We start from the raw sequence: 12645 nt of genomic DNA on the forward strand, positions 1-12645 counted from the left end.
TCGTCAGCATACAGAAACATGAGAGGGGAATCACATAGCGATATATAAAATTCTCTGAGGACTGAATAGTCTGGACACAGAGAGGATATTTCCAAAGGCTGGAGCATCCAGAAACAGGGGCTGTGACCTCAGCGTAAAGGGCGTGCCATTTAAATCAAGATTGAGGAGAAACTTTCTCTCCCAGAGCGTGGTGAACCTGTGGAATTCTCTACCACAGAAGGCAGTGGAGATCATGTCATTTAGTACAATCAAGAAGAAGGTTGATATATTATGTAATCTGTGCTAGGACCACTGAACTCAAAAACAGTTACTTCTCCCAAGCTGTCAGCCTATCAACCCTCCACCCATTAACCGATCACCACTACATACACATCATCCAGGGTCACTGTGTGTACATACAATCAGTCTATGTACATAACAGGTACTCGTATATTGTGTTTTATAGGATTGTTTCTATATCTATATTTATTGTAGATTTTTCCTGATTAATTTTTCTGGGTTCTTTATAATTATTGTGTTTCTTATATGTGGCATCAGATGCAGAATAACCATTATTTCGTTCTCCTTTACACTTGTGCACTGAATAATAACAATAAACAATCTTTAATCTTCAATTCAAATACATCCTGGGGTGCCGCCCCCAAGTGGAGGGCAGGCAGGAACAGTCTGCAGCAGTAAATAATAGTGGTAATGGCTTATTATACAACTTTAGTACCAGGAGACCAAGTAGACTTGGCAGCAACATATGCAAATACATACTATGAAAAACAAATCTGAAACCCAAGGGAAATACTTACAATCTGATCTTGCCTGTTGACAAAGCACTGGTAATCCAAAGGAGATCCAACGTCTTAAAGGGAACCAGGACAAAGCTGACATTTGCTGGGAGATCCTTTGCACTTTCTGGGTACATGAAGTGATGAGTTGTACGGCTGCCCACATCTGCTTCAAAGCCAACAGTTGGAGCTTGGTTCATTCTATAACAGACGTTCAAAGTCATATTTATCATCAAAGTAAACACATATCTCACTGTATATGAACCTGGTATTCATTTTCTTGCAGGCATTTACAGGAAAATAAAGAAATACAATATAATTTCTGAAAAACTATACATAAACAAAGTCTGACAAACAACCGATGTGCAAAAGAAGAACGAAGGTTGTAAAGAGTCCTTGAAAGTGAGTCTGTGGGTAATAGAATCAGTTCAGAGTTGTGGTGAGTGAAGTTTTCTGTGCTAGTTCAGGAGCCTGATGGTTGTAGGGTAATAACTATTTCTGAAACTGGTGGTGAGAGACTCAAGGCTTCTGTACCTCCTACCTGATGGTAGTAGTGAGAAGAGCATGGTCTGAATGGTGGGGGTCCTTGATAATAGGTGCAGATTTCTTGTGGTGGTGTTCCATGTAAATGTGCTCACTGGTGGAAAGGGCTTTGCCTGTGATGGACTGGGCTGAATCCACCACCTTCTGTAGTCTTTTCTGTTCCTGGACATTGATGTTTTCATATCTGGCCATGATGCAACCAGTAAGGATACTCTCTACTGTGCATTTACGGAAGCTTATCAAAGCTTTTGGTGACATGCCGAATCTACACATACATCTAAGAAATCAGAGGCTCCTTTATGATGGCACAATGCCAAATCCTCTGATATGATAATGCCAAGGAACTTAAAGCTACTGACCCTCCCAACCTCCAAACCCCTAATGAGGACAGGCTCCTGGAGCTCCAGCTTCTTCCTGCTGTAGCTGATGATCAACTCTTTGGTGCTGCTGATGTTGAGTGAGAGGTTGTTGTTGTTGTGGCACCACTTAACCTGATTTTTAAGCTCCCTCTTATATGCTGATTGTCACCACATTTGATTCAGGAAACAACAATGGAGTCATCAGCAAACTTAACGATGGTGCTGGACCTGTGCTGAGCCACACATTCTCACCAGTAGAGCAGGGGGCTAAGCACACAGCCTTGTGGTGCACCTATGCTGATGGAGCTGTTGTTGGCTATCTGTACTGATGGGGTCTGCCAGTGAAGTAAACAAGGATCCAGTTACACAGGGAGGTACAGAGGTGATGGGCATGTCGAGCTTATTTAAAGTAGGGAGAATGCTGATCTCAAACCGCTCTGGACATAGGCCGAGGGAGAGTAAAGGTGGGGCTAGAATCATACAGAGTCGCTAACTTATGAAGTTAGCATTACACATTATGAAACATTTTTACTGCCAAGTTTACTTTAGAAGTGAGGTTAGGAATTGTCTACTAGCATGTTAAGGGACATTAAGCTATATCACCTACCGGGCTGAGTTTCTGGTATGTGTGTATCTAGCTGTCTAAGCACAGAAGGTTACAGTGTTTTATTATTGGGTTCCATCGTCATAGAACTTATTTTCTTTTGTAAACATTGGTCCTTAATGAGTCTGAGTTCAAACACTTTTCATAATGCACATAACACAAAGCAAAGTAGCAAATCATTTAGCGCTCCAATTTTTCCAAAGCTTTCCCAATCCTTATTTCCAATTTTACTGAACCTTCACATTTATACTCACCTGGCTGAAGGAAGTCTCCTCCTGCTCCAGGTGAAATTATACCAAAAGGGCTATGACTTTACTCAGGTACTACAGTATATGGAAAGACTATCAGCCTCAAGTTACCCACCACCCACCATAGAGTCATTGGCTCCAGCAGCAGGCACTGATAAGGCAAAGCAAAAGGCAGAGAGGCTTGGTATTTCCATTAGCTATTCCCATGCATCAGTAGCCAACATGTTGCAGGGGTAACTTGAATTATTCACAGCAGGGCAGGTTAGGTATGGCATTTGGTTGAAAATCTTAAGCCTGTTTTGAGTGATTCACAAGGGATGCTGAAAACGTTGACACACACACACACACACACACTGTCTCTCTCACACACACGCACACACACTCACTCACACACACACACACTCTCTCTCTCTCACACACACACGCACACACACACACACACACACACACTCACACTCACACACACTCACTCACTCACACACACACACACGCACACACACTCACTCACACACTCTCTCTCACACATACACACACACACACAAAATGCTAGAGGGACTCAGCAGGTCAGGCATCCACCTTCCTCCTCACCCAGTCTCACCTATCACCTCCCATCTTGTACTTCTCCCCCTTACCCCCCACCTTCTTATTCTGGTTGTGTAATATGCCCAGTGGGACCAACACTGAAGCATCAAGGGTGTTACTATTTTTAAAAAAAATTATCTAAAAATGTGGTCCTATAGTCTCCAAGAGTCAACTTTAAGTTGTTTCTTCACTCTAGACATTGTTGCAAACCACAGAAGTGGAATTGAACAGAATTCTCAATAAAGGCAGAAACGGTTGACTACTAACTTAAATAATGAGGTTCTACACAACAGGACAATGTTTAAAGCTCGTACCAGCGAGTGAGTGTCCAGCAATAACATTTCACCAGCATTTAATACCACCATTCCCACAATCCTGATTGAGAAGTTGCAGAACCCGATCCCCTGTACCTCCCTCTGCAATTGGATCCTTGACTTCCTAACCAGAAGACCACAATCTGTGCAGATTGGTGATGATATATCCTCCTCACTGACGATCAACACCGGCACACCTCAGGGGTGTGTGCTTAGCCCACTGCTCTACTCTCTCTACATACCCATGACTGTGTGGCTAGGCATAGCTCAAACACCATCTATCAATTTGCTGACATATAACCATTGTTGGTAGAATCTCAGGTGGTGACGAGAGGGCTTACAGGAGTGAGATATGGCAACTAGTGGAGTGATGTCCCAGCAACAACCTGGCACTCAATGTCAGTAAGATGAAAGAGCTGATTGTGGACTTCAGGAAGGGCAAGACGAAGGAACACATACCAATCCTCATAGAGGGATCAGAAGTGGAGAGAGTGAGCAGCTTCAAGTTCCTTGGTGTCAAGATCTCTGAGGAAATAACCTGGTCCTAACTTATCGATGTAGTCATAAAGAAGGCAAGACAGCAGCTATACTTTATTAGGAGTTTGAAGAGATTAGGCATGTCAACAAATATACTCAAAAACTTCATTAGTTGTACCGTGGAGAGCATTCTGACAGGCTGCATCACTGTCTGGTATGGAGGGGCTACTGCACAGGACCGAAAGAAGCTGCAGAAGGTTGTAAATTTAGTCACCTCCTTCTTGGACACCAACCTACAAAGTACCCAGGACATCTTCAAGGAGTAGTGTCTCAGAAAGGCAGCGTCCATTATTAAGTACCTCCAGCACCCAGGACATGCCCTTTTCTCACTGTTACCATCAGGTAGGAGATACAGAAGCCTGAAGGCACACACTCAGTGATTCAGGAACAACTTCTTCCCCTCTGCCATCCAATTCCTAAATGGACATTGAACCCACGAACACTACCTCACTTTTTTTAATATACAGTATTTCTGTTTTTGCACATTTAAAAAAATCTATTCAATATATGTAACACACATCAAAGTTGCTGGTGAACGCAGCAGGCCAGGCAGCATCTCTAGGAAGAGGTACAGTCGACGTTTCAGGCCGAGACCCTTCGTCAGGACTTTGATGTGTGTTTCTTGAATTTCCAGCATCTGCAGAATTCCTGTTGTATTCGATATATGTAACTGATTTACTTGTTTATTATTATGTTTTATTTTATTTATTATTATTTTTTCCCTCTCTGTGCTAGATTATGAACTACTGCTGCTATGTTAACAAATTTCACGTCACATGCCGGTGATAATAAACCTGATTCTGATTCTGAACGTGATAGTTCAGTGAAAACTGTTGAAATCCCTAAGGACTGGAAATGGGTAACAGTGTCCCAATATACAAGAAGGGTGACCACACTGACCCTGATAAGTATAGACCAGTGAGCTTAACATGTATCATAATGGAAACATTAATAAAGAATGAGATGGAAAAGCAGCTGATAAGAACAGGCATGTGAGCAGAAAGCCAGCATGGGTTCAGAAAGGGGAAATCATGTTTTACTAATATGCTGGGATTCTATGAAGAGGCAACTTAAAATTTATAATAACAATAGAGCAGTTGATATCATTTATTTGGACTTTTAGAAGGCATTTGACAAGGTACCCCACAAGAGGTTAATAATCAAATTACAGGAGATACGGTTTCAGGGTAAGGTGTGTGAATGGGTGCAGAATTGGCTCAAAAACAGAAAACAACGAGTTATGGTGAGGGGATTATTTTCACACCTAGATGATGTTAAAAGTGCGGTTCCACAGGGATCAGTTTTGGGGCTGTTGCTGTTTTTAATTTACATTAATTATTTTAATTTACATTATGTGCTTTACATTAAGCACTTAATAAATAAACTAGTAAAGTTTGCGGAAGACAAAATTAGGGCAACAAGCTGATAACATTCAGGCAGCAGAATCAGTTCAGTTAGATCTAAACAAAATCCAGATGTGGGTAGATAAATGGCAGATGAAGTTTAATGTAAATATTACATATTGTAAATAGAAATATTAGATATAAATATACAATGGAGGGGGGTCCTGAGTTAGAACGTGCACTGTATGAAAAGGATTTGTATAATATAACAATAAAAAGATTTGAAAAGAAAAGAAAGAAAGAATTAGGGCATCCTGGTAGACTCACCACTATCAACATCTAGTCAATTCACCAAAGTAATTAGAAAGGCTAATAGAATGTTGGGCTATTAGATTACTAGATGATTATTAGATTATGAGGACACTCAGTCCTCATTTATTGTCATTTAGAAATGCATGCATTAAAAAATGATACGTTCCTCCAGAATGATATCACAAGAAAACACGGGACAAACCAAGACTAAAACTGACAAAACCACATAATAACATATAGTTACAACAGTGCAAAGCAATACTGTAATTTGATAAGGAGCACACCATGGGCACTGTAAAAAAAAGTCTCAAAGTCCCGATAGTCCCATCATCTCACGCAGGCGGCAGAATGGAGAAACTCTCCCCGCCATGAACCTCCAAGCGCCGCCAACTTGCTGATGCAGCAACATTGGAAGCACCCAACCGCAGCGGACTCTGAGTCTGTTCGAAAACTTCGAGCCTCCAACCAACCCCTCCGACACTGCCTCTCCGAGCACCATCCTCTGCACAGCGCTTCGACCCCGCCCTGGCTGCTGAGCAACAAGCAAAGCCGAGGACTCGGGGCCTTCCCCTCCGGAGATTCTGGACCACACAGTAGCAGCAGCAGCAAAGCAGGCATTTCAGAAGTTTCACCAGATGTTCCCCCGTTCTCTCACGTCCATCTCCATCAAATCAGGATTGTGTACGGCACCTTACTTGACAAATAACAGACATCAGAGTGGCCGCTGCGAGCTGCGTTGCGTCGCCATCTTCTCCTCCCTATATAATGCGCACAATGGGGTCCACATTTAGAGACGCTCTCTTTAAGCTGTATGATGTGCTTGTGAGGCTACACCGTGAGTACTGTGTACAATCTTGGTCTCCATATTGTGTGAGGGATGTAAGGGCACTGGAGAGAGTTCAGAGAAGGGTGACGAGGCTCATTCGAGATCTACAGGGTATGAGCTAAGAAGAAAGATTGAAGAAGTTACATCTTTCTAGCCTTAGAATGAGAGGAGACAAAATCATTGAGGGCATAAGTAAGGTGGGTGCCAGCAGCTACTTCAGAATTAATCCATCAGTGAGGACACAGGGCCATAGGTGGAGACTGAATAAAGGGAGATTTCAGACTAACATCAGGAAGCATTTCTTTATATAATGAGTTGTGGACACATGGAACAAACTACCTAGTTGTGTAGTTGAGAGTAGGATCTTAGAGTTTCAAATCTAAACTTGGTAGTTATTTCAACACTCTATGTAAATAAGAATTTGGCAAGATTTGTTGGGCCGAATGGCCTGTTCTGCTCAAAAACTTACTAATGTTCTAAAAAATCCACAAAACAGGGTACGTGGCAATGAACCAAAGGTTGTACTGGCTTTAGACATTCATAGAGGTATTGGCCCAAACTTTTAATGTTCCTAGTTTTGCTTTTGGACATGTGCACTCTAAAATGCAAGTTTTCCATCAGCTAGCATTTTTTTTAAAGCAAGCCTTGCATTGTGGAATTTTTCAGCCAATATTCTACAAGCTCCTTTTGTAGAAAACAAACAAACCAGACTTGCATCTTGATTAGATGTAGCTTGTATCTCTGGTTGATGTTCCTGTCTATTGCTCATCTAAATATCTCCATTAATTTTCAGCTAGAGATTCATTCCTGCATATCGTTCACTTCATATTTTTAATACTTTAACACCATATTTTATAGTGATTTACAAGCTCAAGTATATTAAAATATGAGAACAGAGCAATATAGATTGAAGGAAACATGAAGCTACCATGACAACAGCCTATGTTCCCTTGACAATAGAAATAAACGGGGAAAAAGAAAATGTGATGTCCACTTGTGGAAGTCTTTCCCACAGGCAGCTGTGGAGGCCAAGTCTTTATGTATATTTAAGGCAGAGGTTGATAGAATCTTGATTAGTCAGGGCATGAAGGGATATGGGAAGAAGCAGAAGATTGGAACTGAGAAGAAAATTGGATTAGCCATGATAAATTGCAGAGCAGACTCAATGGGCCAAATGGCCTAATTCTGCTCCTATATCTTAGGGACGTGGTCTTTCGGAGTCAGGAGAATGTAAGCTCAGTATGAATAGGAACGAATGCACCATCTGCCAAACTACCCACATCTTCATCCCATTGGGAACCTCCTGTCCTACAAATGGACGAGCCTGGCCTCATCAGTCAGCTCAAAGTCTCCTGAATCGGAGTCGAAGCAAGACTTCCTCAATCCCATGTGTACGACTATGAGTATGAGAAGACAAGCCACACAGACACATTCCCAACAACTTAAAATTTCTATACAATTTGTAACACACTCATTTTTGAAATTGTTAGAGCATGTAATGAGGAATGAATTCATTTGGTCAGATGTGCAAGTGAACTGGATTACTAAACACAACAGCTCAAACATTAAACTGCTCTTTTTAGAAGTTGGCAGACCTGCTCTGTTTTACTTTTATAATACTTTGAAATTATATTGCATAATATTTTAATTTCAAACCTGTTAATACACTCACAAAGTATTTGCCAGATAGTTTAAGAGATTAAGGCTTAACTGATTTTGATTGTGATGTCTCCAAATCTCTTTGACTCTTCCTTTGGGGTCAAAGGCTGAGGCACTTCCATATTCAGCTGCCCAGATCCAAACCCAGCCCCGAGAACTCCCCTAGAATTGCCTGATTGTCCTAAATTTGTTTTGTACCAGTTGAAAATACTAAGCCCTTAAGCTGTCCATTAGGCTACTAGGCCAAAGCAAATGGTCAATGTGCATTCTTCTGGCCAATAACATTCCTGAGTTAAAAAAGGCAAAAAGCCATTAAGCTCTCCATGAATTGGAACATGGACAGGCAGGAATAATTAGCTGGGAACATACAAATTAGGAATGGGGAGACCATACAACCCTTGAGCCTAATTTGATATTTTGTAAAATCAGGCCCAATCTGATTGCTTTTTTGTCTCTAAAACAGGCAACTCTTTTTTCTAAAGTTGTGATTACCAATTCCAGGTACACTCACAAAAGAAAATAATCCTCTTTAAGTTCATCCTGTCAAGACTCCTCGGGATCTTTTACGTTTCAATCAAGTCGCTTCTCAGTCCTACAAAATTCCGCAGATACAAACCTAGCTTGTCCAATCTTCCTTCTTAAGACTGTTCCAGTAAACCGGGGGTTCCCAATCTTTTTATACTACAGACCAATACCATGAGGCAAGGGGTCCATGGACCCAGGTTGGAAACCCCTACAGTAAACCATTAGTTGAGTAACCCTTCTGTTTCTAACACATTTACACCCTTCCTTAAACAATTCTGTATACAGTACTTGAGATATGGTCTCACCAACACCTGAAATATCCAAAGCACAATTTCTCTACTTTGGCATTCACTTCTCCCCATCATAAGCACCAATATCCTGATAGCTTTATGAATAACTTGCTGTACCTGCATACTAGCCCTTTGTAGATCAAACACTAGGGCACCAAGATCCCCCTGCACCTCTGAGCTCTGTAATTTCTCACCATTTGAATAAATTGCTTGTCTTGTATTTTCCTGCCAAAATGGACAATTTTACAAGATCCAATGTTATACTCTATCTGGCAGATTTAAATTTGAGAGCACTGATTAAATATTTGTAGGTCAAATGTTGTTTACTGCTGTTGAATTGGGATGTAGTAATTGTTCAATGAATTTGCCAGTAATTAACGTACAGTAGCTTCTATATTTTTTTCTAGAAGCTTCTTAGTGTTCTATAGCAGGTGTTATGCCACTTGTATGTTTATTTGTTATCACGGGAATTTTTGTTGTTTTCCAAATTGAATATGAGACGATCACAACTGCTTTTCCTTTGTCTTTTCTTTGTTCTCTCAGTTCTCTCACTTGTTTTCCATTTTTGTAACATTTATCAAAATGGCCATAAGGAAAATAGTCTAATGCCTCATTCTTGACTCTTCACAAGACCTTTGGATTGCAGAAGCATCAGGAGTAGAATCAGAATCAGAATTGGAATCAAGTCTAATATCACTGACGTATGTCATGAATTTTTTATTTTGCAGCAACAATACAGTGCAAAAGATAATAATTTTTAAACTATAAGATATATATATATATCCTGTGTGTGTGTATATATATGGCTCATTGTCCGTTCAGGGATCTGCTGGAGGAGGGGAAGAAGCTGTTCCTGGCACGTTGAGTGTGAGTATTGTCAACAGTTTTGGGCCCTGGATGTGATGTCATTGGAGAGACTCCAGAGGAGCATCACAAGGATGATTCTGGGAATGAAGGGGCTAACATATGAGAAGAGTTTGGCAGCAGTGAATACAGGCCCAAAGGTGCCAATCGCTTCTCATATGATAATCCCTTCATTGAAACCTACCAAATGTTGAAAGGACTAGATAGGGTGGATGTGAAGAGGATGTTTCCAGTGGTGGGGGTATCCACAACTAGAGATCACAAACTCAAAATTGAGGGGCAACCTTTTAGAACGGAAGTAAGGAGGAATTTTTAAGCCAGAGAGTACTGAGTTTGTAGAATGTTCTACCCACAGTCTGTGGTGGAGGCCAAGTCTGTGGGTATATTTAAAGCGGAAGTTGATTGCTTCCTGATTGGTCAGGGCGTCAAAGGATAAGGCAAGAAGCCAGGTTGAGTGGGATCCGGGATCAGCCATGATAGAATGGCAGAGCAGACTCGATGGGCCGAATGGCCTAATTCTGCTCCTTTGTCTTATGGCCTTCAGGCTCCTGAATCTCCTCTTTGATGCTCTCCACGATACACCTGTAGAAATTTGTGAGAGTCTTTGGTGACGTAGCAAGTCTCCTCAAACTCCTCATGAAATATAGCTGCTGTCGTGCCTTCTTTGTAATTGCATCAATATGTTGGACCCAGGATAGATCCTCAGAGATTTTGACACTCAGAAACTTGAAACTGGTCAAACATGTGCCTGTGAGCAGCATTAGCGAGATGAGTTCTAAGATATCGGAAAAGCCTAAAAGAGCTCATAAGGGTGTTACACTTAGCGTAAAATTAGACATAATTAGGCGTGTCAATCGTGGTGAATGAAGTAAGGACAAAGTGAGTTTGGCTTGTGGAAGTTGACGAAGATGATGTTGAAGAGGTTTTGGCATCCCATGAACAAGAACTGATAGATGAAGAGCTGATGCAATTGGATGAGGAAAGGATAACAATTGAAACTGAACACAGTAGTGAATAAACCGAAAGTGAAGTCCTCCAGGAACTGAACGTGAAGCAACTGTGTGAGATTTTCGCTGCAATGATAAAGTACAACTTTAATTTTGAAAGGGTTTAGGGCATACTTGCAAGATGGTTTGAGTGCTTACAAAGAACTGTATGATAGAAAAATGCGCGAGGCTAGCAGTCAAGCATACTATCGTTTTTCAAGCCTTCCGTATCAGCCACAGCAGACGACGAACCTCGACCTTCGACATGGAGGCAGGCAGTCATAGGAGAAGATGAGCTGCCTGCCCTGATTGACGATGAGATGACACCCCCGTGTCCCACCACCCCAGTGGTCCCAACCACCGGGCCACGGACAGATACCGTTTTGCAGAGAATGCAGCGGTAGCCAGGATGCACCCAGCCCATCTTTAAGATAAAAGCCGAAATAAACAAGCTAATTAATTACGTGCCGGGTGGCACCTAATTAATTAGCTTGTTTATTTTGGCTTTTTTCTTAAAGATGTGCTGGGTGCATCCTGGCCACCGCTGTACCCCTGCATGCTTCGCGGATCGGTATCGGTTCACTGCCTGGAGAGTGGGGGCCACTGCACCACCCCAGCCTCCGACGACTCAGCCTAACACACCATCATCAGTGTGCTCGGCGCTGTCCCAATTCTGGTAAGTGATACTACACTGTACATACATTATTTCTATTTTATATCGGCTGTGTATTTTTACGTGTTATTTGGTATGATTTGGCAGCTTCATAGCTTAAAGGTTACTGGAGAGCACTTGGGCCGGGTTTTTGCCGAGAGCGTTTGCGTGAGATTTTCGCTACGGAGAACAGTGCGGCAATGATTGCGGAAAAGTATTTCTACTTTATATAGGCTGTGTATTTATCATATCATTCCTGCTTTTACTATATGTTACTGTTATTTTAGGTTTTATGTGTTATTTGGCATGATTTGGTAGGTTATTTTTGGGTCTGCGAACGCTCACAAATTTTTCCCATATAAATAAATGGAAATTGCTTCCTCGCTTTATGACATTCCGGCTTACGAACCGTTTCATAGGAACGCTCTACCTTCGGATGGCGGGGGGATCCTGTAGTTAACTAGTGAGGTTTGCATGATTCTGAGTCTAATGGTTAGAGAGAGGCAGCTGCAAGAAAAGGTTTGCGAACCCTTCACAATTACCTGTTTTTCTGCATTAATCACTCATAAAATGTTGTCTGATCTTCATCTAAATGACAATAATAGACAAACACAATCTGCCTAAACTACTAACACACAAACAATCGTACTTTTTCTCATCAATACTTAGTACACCATTTATACAGTCACAGTCTGCGTTCAGAAAAGTACGTGAACCTCTGGGGTAATGCCTTCTACAAAAGCTATTCGGAGTCATTGAGATGAGATTGGAGGTGTGGATTGTAGAGGTTCCCTTCCCTATAAAAAAGACACACAAGTCAGGTTACTGACAGAGCCTGCTCTTCTCAAGAAAGATCTGTTTATGTGCACTATGCCTCGATCAGGACAACTTTCAGAGGACATTAGACGAAGAATTGTAGAGATGCATGAATCTGGAAAAGGCTACAGAAGGATAGATAGATAGATACATTATTGATCCCGAAGGAAATTACAGTGTCACAGTAGCATAAGTGCAGAAATATAAATATTTGAAGACAGGTAGAAAGAATAATAAGTTACTACAAACAGTCGAATAAAAGGGGATCATCCCTTCCACAGCTAAAGGTTGACTCATTATAAAGCGAGGGTAAGAATGACCTCATACAGCGCTCTTTGGAGCAGCACGGTTTTCTTAGTCTATTACTAAAAGTGCTCCTCTGTTTAGCCAAGATGGCATGTAAAGGGTG

General features: G+C 41.5%; 1 protein-coding gene across 4 annotated transcripts in view; it reads right to left on the reverse strand.

The window, feature by feature from the left end:
* Positions 1–12645, reverse strand: part of st3gal2 (ST3 beta-galactoside alpha-2,3-sialyltransferase 2) — a 307587-nt gene that overhangs the window by 50463 nt on the left and 244479 nt on the right. For all 4 annotated transcript variants that reach the window (XM_072279281.1, XM_072279278.1, XM_072279279.1 and 1 more), the window contains one exon: positions 798–977. In XM_072279281.1, the coding sequence (XP_072135382.1) occupies positions 798–977 (180 nt within the window). The remainder of the gene's footprint in view (positions 1–797; positions 978–12645) is intronic.

The sequence above is a fragment of the Mobula birostris genome, chromosome 15, assembly GCF_030028105.1.
Source record: "Mobula birostris isolate sMobBir1 chromosome 15, sMobBir1.hap1, whole genome shotgun sequence".
Classification (NCBI taxonomy): Eukaryota; Metazoa; Chordata; class Chondrichthyes; order Myliobatiformes; family Myliobatidae; genus Mobula; species Mobula birostris.